The sequence below is a fragment of the Coregonus lavaretus genome (genome assembly GCF_964263955.1).
Source record: "Coregonus lavaretus genome assembly, chromosome: 4".
NCBI lineage: Eukaryota > Metazoa > Chordata > Actinopteri > Salmoniformes > Salmonidae > Coregonus > Coregonus lavaretus.
Genome location: NC_139991.1, coordinates 6,328,462 through 6,345,673, shown reverse-complemented (window position 1 = coordinate 6,345,673; position 17,212 = coordinate 6,328,462). Strand labels below are relative to the sequence as shown.

At 43.5% G+C, this 17,212-nt stretch overlaps 1 protein-coding gene across 1 annotated transcript in view; it reads right to left on the bottom strand.

Moving 5' to 3' along the window:
• LOC311127210 (copine-7-like) overlaps positions 1-17,212 on the bottom strand; it is a gene marked incomplete at both ends in the record, with an annotated part of 54,484 nt that overhangs the window by 25,157 nt on the left and 12,115 nt on the right. The window contains 2 exons of the mRNA XM_084159005.1: positions 10,495-10,569; positions 10,861-11,043. Of these exons, the coding sequence (XP_084015131.1) occupies positions 10,495-10,569; positions 10,861-11,043 (258 nt within the window). The remainder of the gene's footprint in view (positions 1-10,494; positions 10,570-10,860; positions 11,044-17,212) is intronic.

The window sequence follows — 17,212 nt, the reverse complement described above, 5'->3', positions numbered from 1 at the left end:
TCCCGCCCCCCTCTGTTAGTGGGTTGCCACTACATTATAACTCTAAAACCGTTCACACATTTATACTGTATTTGGGGTGAAATCCTTTAGTCATTATTCTTAAAATACAAATTAATCTATCAATCCACCCCTTTGACTAAATGTTTTTACATTCAGGATAAATGTATTTTACAAGCATGATTAATCTCAGAGATTACGTCAGAACTAATAAACATTTCATCCAATGGCGGTCTTTCAGGGTCAAAATCCTCGTCATCCACCAAGCCTGGAGGATCGTTTTTCACATTCCCCTGGTCAGAGTCCGGAGTCGGTCCATCTCTCATCATTGTTGAGATACTGCATTTCACCAACGCCTTACTCACCAATCCTCGGACACAGGGAACAAGACAACAACCACATAATACAAGAATACCCATACAAACACTGACCACCCCTAAGATGGTGGCTGCTATGGTTTTCCATTTACCAAACATTTCATCAAACCACCCTATCCACGATGTACTAACTTCTGAGTTCTCAGTTCATTCTTCACTTAGTGCAGTTAATTCTGCAAGAGCTCTGGTGACTGTCCCATCCAGTGTGGTGTTGTTAGGGATAAATGTGCAACAATGGCTTATCATTCTATAGACACCGGCCCTTTCTGCCTGATCTAGAGCCAACCTCTTACTAAGTCATGAGTGGGATGGCGGATAATTGCTCGGAGATCCCCTTTACTGCATCTCTAGTCTGGTTAATAAATCGTTGTTGGTTGTAATAGATATAATTTATCCAATCCACATTCTTGTTTATTGTCACCCACCAGAAAAATGTGGTGGTAAACACTCACATATTTGATTCATAGCTTTGTATTCGTCTGGAACACCCCTGGGGATGCCTATACCATCTATCCAAATTGGGCTATTTCCTTCCTGACCTATATTTCTTCTCCTCCTGATTATTCTTCCTGTCACTAGTCTTTGATGACTAATTCTTACAGGTTTAGACCAACAATACTGGGGCACAAGTACCCACCCATCCTTCTGGTAATGTCTGTCGAATGCTCCCTTTGTTACTACATGCCCACCACACATCAGTCAGAGGGATGGTAAGGTTCATCATTTTTTCCCCCCTCCCCTATCTAAATCAGTCACATTAATTATCTCCTTACAGCCATCAAAATCACCCAAGTTACGGGTGCCATTTCTATGTCTGTAACACTGGTATTCGCCAGGAGTTAAAGTGAACCTAGGTGGGTTGGCCGAGTAAGTCAACTTTGCTAGCCCAATCCCTGTTCAATTGGCCTCTTTAGTGACCTTTACTATTGTTACTACCATCTCCGTGGGGATGTCGTTATACCTTCTTATCCTCCATCTGGACGTCCAGCCCCCCCCCCCGTCCCCCCCGTCCCCCCGTCCGTCCGTCTCATCTCTCCGTCCCCAAGTATGTCTAAACACCTGAGCCCAGGAACAATCCGCCGAGGGAGCTGAACATAAATACAATGGGATTTTATAATCCCACGTTGCTTGCTTATTGATATGTACCCCACCCGTTGGCTACGTCCCTAACCTTTATTTTGAATCCTACAGTCTGCCCTTCTCTGACTCCCATTTTGTAGGCCTCCCGTCCTTGACGGTCAGTATGTCGGGTCGCTTCTCTTCTCTTTTACTTCTTAACAATGGTAAGGGCATAGCGTAATTGGTGGTGGATCTTGACATATCAAGACCATTGCCGAGACTATGATGCAGCTCAAGTTACCCCCCTTCCCAAAAACCGCCAACCCCCTCCTGTCCTCAGTCTTTCTGCTTGGTATCACCCCATACTCACACCATGAGAACACACTACAGTGATGATAAGTCGGGGTAGGAGATCTTCGTTAACAGAGGTGATCCCCAGACCCTATTGGTGCAGTTCTTCTCTCTAACTCTGCATGGGTTCAGTGGTGCTTGTATGTGTTCTTACCTTTGCAGTGGGTAACGTGGACCCAGGTTGCTCTTTCTGCTATTCTAATGGCAAAGGCAGTGACCAATACAACCTGACAGGGCCCTTCCCAACAGGCCTGCTTCCAGTCTTTCTTCTTTAGGGACTGGATGCTCACCAGTCACCTGGTTAGATAGAGTGGGTCACCTTCTCCTTTAGTTCACCTGTGGGTCACAAAACCTCTGACATACCGCTCACATCAGTATTCTCTTTCTAGACTGTATCTAAATAAAATTTGTTTAAAAAAAAAAGTATTTGGTCCTCTCCTTCGTATATTATTTAATCCTACCATTAGCCTCTTCCCCCCTCTTGACACATAGTTCTGCTCATGTGTCAATATTACCACCTACCTAAACAATCACTTAGGTAATATTGGTAATTTATCATCCAATTGCCATCCCTTATTTATTTTTGAGACTGTCCCTTGCTTCATTATTGCTCCTCCCACTTCCTTTGTCTTTTATGGCGGCTAAATTCGACTTTCACCCAGTTCAGAATCAATAGTAATCCAATCAATCAATCTCTTATCTTGTAAAAACACTCATGTTTAGTTCAAACTCTGTTCTACCCCGGCCCTCCCGGGCTTGACCTGAAGACTGATGGTTGGACATGACAGGTCCATACTTAAATATTTCAAACCTAACACAAACCCCCCTTCATGCTGTAATCAATCAAGAAGATAGCAAAGGAGAGACAGGTTTTAGCCTGAACTCTGCTCAACCCTGGTGCCGCTCCCTTTACAATGTTTGAAGGGAGACAAAAGACAGCCATGGATTGAAGTAAGAGCAAGCACTTCGACCCTAGGTCACCTAAGTCTTCTGCCTAGCAACAAAGAATAAATTATATTATTATTATTACTGTATATTCCCAATTTACTATTACTTTAATCATTGCAACCTGTTGCATGATGTTTTTAAAATATAAACCTATTGTTTAATAACTTCATACTTATAACCAATGTTTATTCAATCCATCATCCTAATAGTAAAAACGATATCCCATTGTTCACGTAACGAAACCAAATTATCGTTTTAGAATTCATCACTTATTATCATACACCACTGGTGTTACCCAACCTATACAGTAAAGTAATAACCATTTGAATTTATCAAAGCACTTCCTTTCAGTCAAGTATCTTAGACCTCTACTTGAAATCTTACAGCTCAATCTAACTCGCTGGACTGTCTCTATTTTTTCCCGCTAACCAGAGCAACAAATTATTCTCCTTTGTCCTCAACTCAATTTTTACAGCTCTATCGCCATTTCAGTTCGCTATTCAATTTCATTAACTGTTTTCTCTGATTCGGCCCTAATTAATAAAACAAATACTTGATATTGTTGATAAGCATACATTTAATGATATTCCTATCATTTAAACTATGTACTGTCTCTCACCCCTCCTTCTTCTACTACTCAGTAGTATCCGGTTACCACCCATACCAGCCGTTGAATTCACTCATACACACAGATTTCACCTTATGCCATTGAAATGCCCAACAAAACATAATAGTTCAATGGAACCCTCTATATGCTCTCTACTATTTATACATTACTTCTATAACTACATTAGTTATGGTCCGATTACCCATTAAACCTTATCACATGATCAAACATCGGCACAACCTTAAACTCATATGGGGCGGCAGGCAGCTTAGTGACCAAGAGCGCCGCGCCAGTTACCGAGAGGTCGCCGGTTCCAATCCCCGAGCCGACCAGGCGAAAAATCTGTCGATGTGCCCCTGAGCAAGGCACTCAACCCCAATCGCTCCCATAAGTCGCTCTGGACCAGAGTGTCCGCCAAATGACTGTAAATGTAAATATTCTCTACTTTCTCACCCATGACGTACGTCTACGTTTGGGTGAGAAAGTTCATATGTACAGTGGGGAAAAAATGTATTTAGTCAGCCACCAATTGTGCAAGTTCTCCCACTTAAAAAGATGAGAGAGGCCTGTAATTTTCATCATAGGTACACGTCAACTATGACAGACAAATTGAGGAAAAAAAATCCAGAAAATCACATTGTAGGATTTTTTATGAATTTATTTGCAAATTATGGTGGAAAATAAGTATTTGGTCACCTACAAACAAGCAAGATTTCTGGCTCTCACAGACCTGTAACTTTTTCTTAAGAGGCTCTTTTGTCCTCCACTCGTTACCTGTATTAATGGCACCTGTTTGAACTTGTTATCAGTATAAAAGACACCTGTCCACAACCTCAAACAGTCACACTCCAAACTCCACTATGGCCAAGACCAAAGAGCTGTCAAAGGACACCAGAAACAAAATTGTAGACCTGCACCAGGCTGGGAAGACTGAATATGCAATAGGTAAGCAGCTTGGTTTGAATAAATCAACTGTGGGAGCAATTATTAGGAAATGGAAGACATACAAGACCACTGATAATCTCCCTCGATCTGGGGCTCCACGCAAGATCTCACCCCGTGGGGTCAAAATGATCACAAGAACGGTGAGCAAAAATCCCAGAACCACACGGGGGGACCTAGTGAAGGACCTGCAGAGAGCTGGGACCAAAGTAACAAAGCCTACCATCAGTAACACACTACGCCGCCAGGGACTCAAATCTTGCAATGCCAGACGTGTCCCCCTGCTTAAGCCAGTACATGTCCAGGCCCGTCTGAAGTTTGCTAGAGTGCATTTGGATGATCCAGAAGAGGATTGGGAGAATGTCATATGGTCAGATGGTAAAAACTCAACTCGTCGTGTTTGGAGGACAAAGAATGCTGAGTTGCATCCAAAGAACACCATACCTACTGTGAAGCATGGGGGTGGAAACATCATGCTTTGGGGCTGTTTTTCTGCAAAGGGACCAGGACGACTGATCTGTGTAAAGGAAAGAATGAATGGGGCCATGTATCGTGAGATTTTGAGTGAAAACCTCCTTCCATCAGCAAGGGCATTGAAGATGAAACGTGGCTGGGTCTTTCAGCATGACAATGATCCCAAACACACCGCCCGGGCAACGAAGGAGTGGCTTCGTAAGAAGCATTTCAAGGTCCTGGAGTGGCCTAGCCAGTCTCCAGATCTCAACCCCATAGAAAATCTTTGGAGGGAGTTGAAAGTCTGTGTTGCCCAGCGACAGCCCCAAAACATCACTGCTCTAGAGGAGATCTGCATGGAGGAATGGGCCAAAATACCAGCAACAGTGTGTGAAAACCTTGTGAAGACTTACAGAAAACGTTTGACCTGTGGCATTGCCAACAAAGGGTATATAACAAAGTATTGAGAAACTTTTGTTATTGACCAAATACTTATTTTCCACCATAATTTGCAAATAAATTCATTAAAAATCCTACAATGTGATTTTCTGGATTATTTTTTCTCATTTTGTCTGTCATAGTTGACGTGTACCTATGATGACAATTACAGGCCTCTCTCATCTTTTTAAGTGGGAGAACTTGCACAATTGGTGGCTGACTAAATACTTTTTTTCCCCACTGTATATATCGTTAGAAATGTATAGGTATCTCTCAAATAATCACTTCGTGGTGTTTTTAGCCAATTCTTAATCGACACAAATCATTTCTTCAAACATTTTACCCGTGGAACCAAAAAATAGACTGTCATATCCCGGACACTGCCCTTTCCTTTATCCCTGCAGTCGCGATGGTTATGACCTGTTCTGTTACAGTATTTACACGGGGCCTTACACTCCCTGGTCAAATGTCCCTCTTTGTTACAGTTAAAGCACTTCCTCTTATCTCCTCCCCTATTCTGCCTCCCTAATTTATTACAGCTCTCTAATCTCTTCAACTCCCTGTTTTTAAATTCTGTAGCTTTTTTCAACTCTTTCTCTCTATCCAGTTCTTCTCTTAGCCTGCCTATCGATGTGCCCTTGAGCAAGGCACCCAACCCTAATTGCTCCTGTAAGTTCTTTCTGTAAAACTTCCCGCTCTTTCTTACCTTTATTAGCCTCCCCCTCTTTCAACATTCCGGCTTGGCCGTCATATGGTGGGGGAGGGGCGGGGACCAGTCCTAATTTTCTCCTACACATGACAACGTTATCATCTGGGCTTTCTTTCCAAGCCTGCTCTACTAAAACTGGATGTAACCTTTCTGCCCTCTGCTCTGGGGGAGGCACTGAAACCTCAATTTTTACTTCATTTTCTCTCTGCATAATTTCTTTTTTTTTCTGTCCTTCCTCTCTTCTTCGAGCTTCCAAAAGCCATACTCTCGCTGTCTCTAGCCCCTCCCCTCGCTGTTTTTTCAAATCCGTTCCACAGTTTAGCCTCTAATTTCTCCACATCGAGATGCCCAATAAATCCATACCTCTTCTCCCAAATGGATCCATAAAACATATTTCTTCGATCTCTTCCTAACATTCATCCCCCGTTAATTCTCGGACCTCTTTAGAATATTTATTCCCCATGGTAGCAAAATAAGAAATCCCCCCCTTTAGTAATAATTCAATCAATAATTATTTCCTTTGGGACTTATTAATAGTGCGACTTTTGAAGAATGTTATGATCTGCTTTTGTAATCAACCATTTAAATTATTCCACCCGTAATCCAGAGTTTTTAAACGGATGGGACAACCATTTTTTCTCACGCGACTTATTTTAGTCCCTTCCTTGAAACAATTATGACGTATTTCGATGGATCATTAGGTCTCACATTTATACAACCTTATACGATTTTTTGCTAACACTATCCGTAACCTAGAGGTCGTAACTGCTCCAGTTTCATGAAATAGACAGAGTTAGAGCAAATCCCCAGATGTTTATGACTCTCGACTTGTTTAATGTATCTATCTGACACGACGATAATTATCCCCCTTCCTGTTTATATTGTAAAGACTGTATCTCGTACAATCTCAACATTAACTAGATTATTTTGGTAATAGCTATTCACCTAGGGTCAATTTCGGACCCCCCTTCCTTCCTTTATAATAATTATTATTTCCTTTGAGATTTTGGTAACTATTCTCTGCCCTTCACAATAATTACTATTCTTATACAAGTTCAAATAATTACACCAAAATCCATGAATAAAAATTACTGACCTCCTCCTTGCAGTCGGGATTAAATGCTTTTTTCTCGTCAACGTCTCTATCGTTCATAAGATTAATCACCGGCCTGTTTATAACCTTAATGTCGAAGGCCAGGTCTATTCTGTACGGATGCTATCATCCGCCCGTGCACGGTTTCGTTGTCCTTAGAACGATAAAGACGTATTTTTGAGATCCAGCTCGAAGGACCACTTGTCATGAGAATTTCTATCTCTAATTCAACCTAAGCTTGAATCATTACCAGGGGTTGTAAGGCTCTGGTTTTAATCATAAATGATTCAAGGTCCACAACCAGCAAGAATGATCTGTATTTTTAATCATGGAGAGCTCTGCCGCCAAAAAACATACATACAGCTTTATACCCCTTGACAAACAAAGGCACTTTGCTCCGCCCACCTTTAGGAGGCTTTTTTTTACCCGTTTTCTCAGTCCCCTTCACCCTGGAATGTTTAGTCCCGCCCCCCTCTGTTAGTGGGTTGCCACTACATTATAACTCTAACACCGTTCACACATTTATACTGTATTTGGGGTGAAATCCTTTAGTCATTATTCTTAAAATACAAATTAATCTATCAGGAATTTAGGGAGAGAGGAAGTTAGGGAGAAGGGAGAGAGGAGAGGGGAACTTAGGGAGAGAGGAACTTAGGGAGAAGGGAGAGAGGAGAGGGGAACTTAGGGAAAGAGGAACTTAGGGAGAGGGGAGAGAGGAACTTAGGGAGAAGGGAGAGGGGAACTTAGGGAGAGAGGAATTTAGGGAGAAGGGATAGGGGAGAGGGGAGAGAGGAACATAGGGAGAGAGGAAGTTAGGGAGAGGGGAGAGGGGAGAGGGGAACTTAGGGAGAGAGGAACTTACTGAGAAGGGAGAGGGGAGAGGGGAGATGGGAGAGGGGAGAGAGGAACTTAGGGAGAAGGGAGAGGGGAGAGGGGAACTTAGGGAGAGAGGAACTTAGGGAGACGGGAGAGGGGAACTTAGGGAGAGAGGAACTTAGGGAGAGGGGAGAGGGGAGAAGGGAGAGGGGAACTTAGGGAGAAAGGAACTTAGGGAGAAGGGAGCACTCTAAAAGTAGACACTGAAAGCAGACACAGTGTCGCATAGTGTCTTCTCACTTTTGTTTATTGTTTATTTCACTTGCTTTGGCAATGTAAACTTGTTTCCCATGCCAATGAAGCCCCTTTGAATTGAATAGAGGGAGAGGGGAGAGGGGAGAGGGGAGAGGGGAGAGGGGAGAGTGGAGAGGGAGAGGGAAACTTAGGGAGAGGGAGAGGGGAACTTAGGGAGAAGGGAGAGGGGAGAGAGGAACTTAGGGAGAGGGGAGAGGGGAGAGAGGAACTTGGGGAGAAGGGAGAGGGGAGAGGGGAACTTAGGGAGAGAGGACTTAGGGAGAGGGGAGAGAGGAACTTGGGGAGAAGGGAGAAGGGAGAGGGGAACTTAGGGAGAGAGGACTTAGGGAGAGGGGAGAGAGGAACTTAGGGAGAGGGAACTTAGGGAGAGAGGAACTTAGGGAGAAGGGATAGGGGAGAAAGGAACTTAGGGAGAGAGGAAGTTAGGGAGAAGGGAGAGGGGAGAGGGGAACTTAGTGAGAGAGGAAGTTAGGGAGAAGGGAGAGGGGAGAGGGGAACTTAGGGAGAGAGGAACGTAGGGAGAGGGGAGAGAGGAACTTAGGGAGAAGGGAGAGGGGAGAGGGGAACTTAGGGAGAGAGGAACTTAGGGAGAAGGGATAGGGGAGAGGGGAGAGAGGAACTTAGGGAGAGAGGAAGTTAGGGAGAAGGGAGAGGGGAGAGGGGAGAGGGGAGAGGGGAACTTAGGGAGAGAGGAACTTAGGGAGAGGGGAGAGGGGAACTTAGGGAGAGAGGAACTTAGGGAGACGGGAGAGGGGAACTTAGGGAGAGAGGAACTTAGGGAGAGGGGAGAAGGGAGAGGGAACTTAGGGAGAAGGGAGCACTCTAAAAGTAGACACTAAAAGCAGACACAGTGTCGCATAGCTAATGGTGTGGTCAGGGCCCAAAGAGTTCCAGACACACTACAATGAGCCCATTACAACGAGTTCTGCTCACCTTCAGAACCCCTCCTGTCGAACAGTTAGAAGGTTACAAGTCATCTCAGCACATTATGACAAATTGTGTTGGCCCTTTATTGCCCCTCACCTCCTAAATAAGTGTCATTATACGCCGGTAAGCCAGTGAATCAAGTGCGGTCTATAAAAGAGGACTTTATCTGTGTTAAAATGCACGACTGCTACAATAATGATATACAGCCTAAATAAATTAAAGCTGAACAACATCTGTTGACTCAAAACAACGAAAATGAAAATGATTTATTGTATCTCATTTCATGGTGCCATTGTCCTGGTGAGTGTTGTGTAGGCATAATGTGTATTGTGTATTGGATTGTGGCCCGGCTATGAACGTTTCAGTTCGAAGACTATTGGCTATTGATGCTTGCCAGTGGGAGCCACAGTAACTGCATACAATGGTACCTTAATCCCTACCATTTTATCAACTTTTCTCCACATCCCATGTCCCCATGTGCATGATGGACATCTGAGAGATGTGTTACAAACACTGGGGAGCGATTTATCACACAAAACACAACAGTTGTCTGTTGTTCTGCCACCTTCCAGATTAGCCTGCAGGCACATTACAGGCAGACGCCATGCCATTGGGATCCATCTCACAGACAGACCTGACAAAGCCCAGGCCCATTATCATATCAGTAAAAGCCATTTTCAGAAACGCAATGACACAGGTTATCACTAATTCACTAGAATGCATTAAGCCCACACTGCTACAGGACTGTGCTTAAACAAACCCATTATATCCCCCATAACCGCCTCACAGCAAGCTGCCGTCACGTGATCGCATCCAATCAATGGTCATAATGACAACACTAGCCAAAGGGAAAGATCCTCAAATACCATCTTTACTTTGACCATTTCCATCACAAGCAAGTCATTCTCAGCCCTTCACTCGAAGGACAATTTATGCGTATCAATAAGGCGAAATGTCTGTTGTTGCCATTATCTGATTCACTGCTTGGGCAAAACCCCTTCTCTTTTCTCCTCTCATCTCTACAGTAGAAGAAGGCACTGAGAGATCAGAGAGACTCTGCACCTCTGACTTAACAGAGCAGTGAGGAACACTGACTCTTCCTCCCACTCCACTGAAGGTCAGATTTGCAGGCTTGTTAAACACAGTTTCTCTGTGTTTTTCCCTTTTGTATGGCAATGTAATGTTGGCCTGGCAGATGGTGTTGAGACCATCCAACAGAAATAACACACTGTGTTTTAACGTCCCCCTCTCTTTGTCATCACAGATATTGTATATGAGTCATGATTATTTGTACAGAGAAGCATCCTTACATCACAGGATTCACATCAGCTACTTTGCTTTAATTGCTTGAATTGATTTAACAAGTTATTACATTTGATTTTGCTTGCCACTGTTACTGCAACAGTGAGCCAATGGTGAGCTGGGAGTGAGATCAATAGGATGATGAATAGGTGAACCCTACCGTGATGGTGGATTTCCCAGCGTACTTTGCGTACTTTAGGAATAAAGGCTTCATCATCTTCTTCTGGGCTACAATCTGTGGACACAGGAAAACTATGAATGACTGGTGACTAGTGAAGCAGTGAGAAGTATTACAGGACAATTAGTATGAAAGCAGTTTGAGAGCAGTATGAGGAGGACTGGTGACCTCTAACCTTTACCCCCTGACCTCTACTAAGTAAGTGTTGTTGGGGAGCAGCAGCTCGGCACACTGATCATACAGTGGCTCTCTGTTCCATTCAGTTTATGTGTGGTGAGCGATTTGATTAGACATAAGAAATGATACATTGGATAACTGAGTGGAAGGGTCAGACATTCAGTACAGGACCTGGCCGAGCGTACACTCCACCCCACCCAGGAAGTCGTCATCGCGGGTGCCAATACTGTGGGTGCCATGGATGTCGTAGACCTCGAACCGCAGCTTCTGCACTTCCTCAAAGTAGTAGTCCAGGGTGAAGACCTTGGCAAAGACCGGGTGCAGGTTGCTCTTGATCACCTCTGTCCTGTCAAGCTGAAGCGACAAGAGGGGAGAAAAAGGCACTGTATTAGAATGTAGATGTGGACACGTTGTTGGATTTTACTGGAGAAACTCGGACCTCCAACTCAAGGTCTCTCTAATGAGAGCTTCCTACCAATTAAACATCAAAAGTGCAGTTTTATATGCAATGTACATCCGTATGGATGGGACATGGTGATGCATTCATGGGCACATGGGAATGCAGGAAGTATAGCCAAAGACCAGTCTGCACCTGCATCACTGCTACAGCCACTGTTGGCGTTCTTGTTTGTTTACCTGTTGATTAGACCAAAATCTACATCTTGTGAAGCTCTTGTTCAGAGAGTGACAGCAGATAGGATTTTAGTGGACTGAGGGCTTAGAGCTCAGCACACACACAGCTCATCCATTGGCATGCTTGGACGTTCATACACCTGTTTATCTAATACACCTGGTTCATGTCTGAACTCTCCACATCTCCACCTGCTTTCAGTGGAGCACAGAGGCTGTGTTTACACAGGCAGCCCAATTCTGATCTTTGACCAATCAAATCAGCTATTTTGCCAATATTTGGGCAAAATATCAGAATTTGGCTGCCTATGTAAACCCAGCCAGAGTGTACCAGCACCCAGACAAATGATGTCCCATTCAGTAGCATCCAACATCCAATTATGTCCAGTACCAGATAAATTATTCCTTATAATTTAACTCCAAACTAGGAATATTGAGGGGAGCCTACTCATCATCAAAAGCATATGTGTTCCCTAAAGATGCTATCAGTAAATTAAAGGGACCTAAAAAGCTGTGTTTGAACCATGGTTTAAGTGTTTCATGGTTTAAGTGAATCAATGGATTTCCAAATGGAGCTATTGAAAAGGCATATAAAAAAATAATTCAAGCCTAAGGCAACTGTCAATCTAAATCCGCTAAGGAAACGTAAAAAGCCATAAATCTTTCACTCTCATTTTCCTCCATTTATTTGAATTTGAGGAAAAAGTTGTGACGGTAAAACAGAAGATAAAGTCAGAAAGTCATCAAACACAGGTAGTTAAATATAAAAGGCAATTTTACATAATCTCCGTAGTTTGACCTGAAAAAGAAATACTCTAGAGATTGCCATCAATCTCAATCCAGGCCTAGCCATCAATCTCACTAACAACTTTACCAAAGCCAAATCCCACCCGTCCATAGAGCACAAATCAAGAATGAAGTTCCCTGATCAGCAGCTCTGTCAAGGCTCTCTAAAGTCAACATGGGCCCCACACATCAAACACCATGAACATACATGGCACATACAGTACACACATGCACTTCCACATTAATATTCAGATATTCATGAGTTAATCCTACTGCTTTGCCTCATGCTGTTGGTCTTGAGCTGATGAGAATGTGCGCGCACACACACACACACACACACACACACACAATGGTTGAGGAGAAGCAACAGAGTAAGTATGCACCTTTTCTCACTTTCAATCACTGTGGAATAAAGTGTCTAGTCTGCCAGTCCTAATCAAAGACACCTCAAGAGTGTTAAAGACAATGTTATTAAGTGTACTAATACAGGTGACCTGATGAATGGGGGTGTGTTGTCTTGTTATTCATTATTGACCTTCCAAAAAGTACAAAGAGTGGTTAATTTCTCAGGAGATTACAAAGAGTGGTTAATTTCTCAGGAGATAACAGCTAAGATGTTTTAATTAGACCCTTCTCTCACTGTTTCTCTCATTCTCTCTCTCATTTTCTATTGCTGTCTTTCTCTCTCTCAATCTCTTTCTGTGCTATCTGGTTGGGCAGATTTGTGAACACGGACAAGTTCGTTTCCGTGTGTAATGAAAGCTACCCAGAGCCACAGAGGAAGGGCTGTGCCTGTGTGATGAAAGCTACCAGAGCCACAGAGGAAGGGCTGTGCCTGTGTGATGAAAGCTACCAGAGCCACAGAGGAAGGGCTGTGCCTGTGTGATGAAAGCTACCAGAGCCACAGAGGAAGGGCTGTGCCTGTGTGATGAAAGCTACCAGAGCCACAGAGGAAGGGCTGTGCCTGTGTGATGAAAGCTACCAGAGCCACAGAGGAAGGGCTGTGCCTGTGTGATGAAAGCTACCAGAGCCACAGAGGAAGGGCTGTGCCTGTGTAATGAAAGCTACCCAGAGCCACAGAGGAAGGGCCGTGCCTGTGTGATGCCTACCCCTGTGATGCCCATTCATCTGGGGTGGCAGGGAGAGTCTACAGAGAGGTGACTGTCTGACGTAGGGAGGGATCTCTGAGGTCCCAGGGAGTCAGCTCCCTCTCTCCTCCCTCTCTCCCGCTTGCCAGTAGCATACCACCCTGCATCCCACTGCTGGCTTTCCTCTGAAGCTAAGCAGGGTCGGTCCTGGATGGGAGACCAGATACTGCTGGAAGTGAGGTTGGAGGGCCAGTAGGGGGCACTCTGGCCTAAGGAGCTCCCAATAGAGTACCACAGTATGAGTCATAATACCCATAAAACCTAGTGGTCAAACAAGGAAATGGTTCCAATTGTTTTTCCACCATTCATTTTCCCCTAGGGGATTTTAGAAACACTTAAAATAAGGGCTGTGTTTCGTGTAGGCTTACCCTGGCGAGACGTTTTGATAACCATGTAAAACTCTCTAGGACGAGGTGGCTTTTATCAATATATTTGCCTGTATTTACCTCCCCAAAATTAAATGCTTCTTAGCTGCTAATGTGGCTATCATAAAGAACTACAAATGCCATGATGATTTGGAGGAGACTGCCTAATTGAGGTAAATGTAAGAATCTCTGGATTAACTATCTAATGTTAGCTCAATTTAGGAATGAATAAATTGGCTAAATTTCTTTAAATTGACAATTCTGTGAACTGTTTTGTGCAAGTTTTAAATTGACACAATCCCTGTTAGCAAAGGTGTCAGCTAGAGATGACGTGCAGGAGCTTGCAGGGATTTGTAGTCTTGCATTATGTCTACTTTGATGTTAATTAGCATTTTCGAATCTGAGAGTAAATAGAGCTGAATATATTGATAAAAGTCACCTTGTCCGAGAGAGATTTACATGGTTATCAAAAAGTCACGCCAGGGTAAGCCTACACGAAACACAGCCCTTATTTTAAATGTTTCTAAAATTCCCTATGGGGAAAAATGAATGGTGGAAAAATGATTGGAACCATTTCCCTGTTTGACCGCTAGGTTTTATGGGTATTATGACACCTCTACTGTGGGGCTCTATGCCCCAGGGCAGTGAAGGGGACATTTCCCTGCGTAGGGTCTTTCAGATGGGATTTTAAACGGGTGTCCTGACTCTCTGTGGCCATTAAAAATCCCATGGCACTTATCGTAAGTGTAGGGGTGTAATGCCACGTTCAAAACAACTGGGAACTCAGAACTCTCCGACTTCAGTGTGTTCAAAACAACTGGGAACTCTGAAAAAAACTAGCTCCAACTGGGAAAAATCTTTTTGAACGGTCATCCAACTCAGAATTCCAAGTCGGAGACTCTGGCATCTTTCTAGAGCTACGACCTTCTGACCTGAAGATAACTGACGTCAGGATTTGACCTCGTTTTCTTCCCCCACGAGTTCCCAGTTGTCTTGAAAGCACCATTAACCCCAATGTCGTGGCTAAATTCCCAACCTGGCTCCATTCCATAACGGCCACCTAATCATCCCCATCATTCCTAATTGGCATATATCACTCCTCACCTCTCCACCTGATACAGTGGCTTGCGAAAGTATTCAACCCCCTTGGCATTTTAACTATTTTGTTGCCTTACAACCTGGAATTAAAATGATTTTTTTGGGGGTTTATATAATTTGATTTACACAACATGCCTACCACTTTGAAGATGCAAAATTTAAAAAAATTGTGAAGCAAACAAGAAATAAGACAAAAAAACTGCTGCAAGTCTCTTGATGTATGTCTCTATAAGCTTGTCACATATAGCCACTGGGATTTTTGCCAATTCTTCAAGGCAAAACTGCTCCAGCTCCTTCAAGTTGGATGGGTTCCGCTGGTGTACAGCAATCTTTAAGTCATACCACAGATTCTCAATTGGATTGAGCTGGGCTTTGACTAGGCCATTCCAAGACATTTAAATGTTTCCCCTTATACCACTCGAGTGTTGCTTTAGCAGTATGCTTAGGGTCATTGTCCTGCTGGAAGGTGAACCTCCATCCCAGTCTCAAATCTCTGGAAGACTGAAACAGGTTTCCCTCAAGAATTTCCCTGTATTTAGCGCCATGCATCATTCCTTCAATTCTGACCAGTTTCCCAGTCCCTGCCGATGAAAAACATCCACCCAGCATGATGCTGCCACCACCATGCTTCACTGTGGGGATGGTGTTCTCGGGATGATGAGAGGTGTTGGGTTTGTGCCAGACATAGCGTTTTCCTTGATGGCCAAAAAGCTAAATTTTAGTCTCATCTGACCAGAGTACCCTCTTCCATATGTTATGGGATTCTCCCAAATGCCTTTTTGCTTATTTTTTTTCTTTAAGTAATGGCTTTTTTCTGGCCGCTCTTCCATAAAGCCCAGCTCTGTGGAGTGTACGGCTTAAAGTGGTCCTATGGACAGATACTCCAATCTCCACTGTGGAGCTTTGCAGCTCCTTCAGGGTTATCTTTGGTGTCTTTGTTGCCGCTCTGATTAATCCCCTCCTTGCCTGGTCCGTTAGTTTTGGTGGGCGGCCCTCTCTTGGCAGGTTTGTTGTGGTGCCATATTCTTTCAATGTTTTTGTAATGGATTTAATGGTGCTCCATGGGATGTTCAAAGTTTCAGATATTTTTTTAGAACCCAACCTAACCCTGTACTTTTCCACAACTTTGTCCCTGACCTGTTTGGAGAGATCCTTGGTCTTCATGTGGCCGCTTGTTTGGTGGTGCCCCTTGCTTGGTGGTGTTGCAGACACTGGGGCCTTTCAGAACAGGTGTATATATACTGAGATCATGTGACAGATCATGTGACACTTAGATTGCACACAGGTGGACTTTATTTAACTAATTATGTGACTTCTGAAGGTAATTGGTTGCACCAGATCTTTTTTAGGGTCTTCATAGCAAAGGGGGTGAATACATATGCACGCACCACTTTTCCGTTATTTATTTTTTAGAACTTTTTGAAACAAGTAATTTTTTTCATTCCACTTCACCAATTTTGACTATTTTGTGTATGTCCATTACATGAAATCCAAATAAAAATCAATTTCAATTACAGGTTGTAATGCAACAAAGGAGGAAAAATGCCAAGGGGGATGAATACTTTTGCAAGGCACTGTATATGATGTGAGGTGAGCGTTCTGGCACAAAATGGTCGCTGTGCATTATCCAGGTGGGTGCTGCACATTGGTGGTGGATGAGGTGAGTTTCCCCATACAATGTAAAGTGCTTTGAGTACCTCAGTTGGTATAAAATAGCTATATAAATCCAATCAATTATTATTATTCTCCTTCCAGTCCTTTCAAACAGGGCTTTGCATCTGTGGCTCTGGTAGTGAACTCATTGATACCCAACAGAGAACAGAGGAATCTCATTTGGTAATTTTCATACAGCGAAGGTTGTATCAGTGACAAACACTAGAATGGAAAACCGCTACAGGTGGAGGGGGATTCAGAGATGAAAAATGTGAGTCGATTCCTTGATACCTAACTTTTATAAAATAAGTATAATCACATCGTCAACTAAAAAAGTTATGAGGGTTTGTCCTTGTGTCCATCGAAGCACTGCTGCAACGCGTTATATTTTACAGTGAAGGCTGCAGAAGCAAACTCCTTTGCAGTGGCGACCCGTCATTTAGTGCATGTGGAGCAGAGCCCCACATTTTTAGCAAAAAAATATAATTATAATAATACATTTTTTGGGGGGGGTTGCCTGTTTTAAATGGTATTTTGCAAACAATGTAAAAAATATATATAAAAATAAATCTTTGAGTTAAAGCCTCCATACAAACATGGTCTCTTTTTTGCTTTATTGAGTAAGGCAGCTCCAAAATGCATGTGTTTCAGCCTAGCTCAGTGTATTCTGTGGTGGTGGGGCAGCCAGTGGAAAATACGGAGTGTAGGAGTTGGTAATGTTCTCTAGTTGCGCCATGATTGGCTCAGTGTTCTGTCACTCATGGGGGCACTACGTCACTGCCAAATCTAAGGGTAGAGCTTGAAACTTCAAGCCCCTTGGGTGCTGCCATAGAGTTACATTAG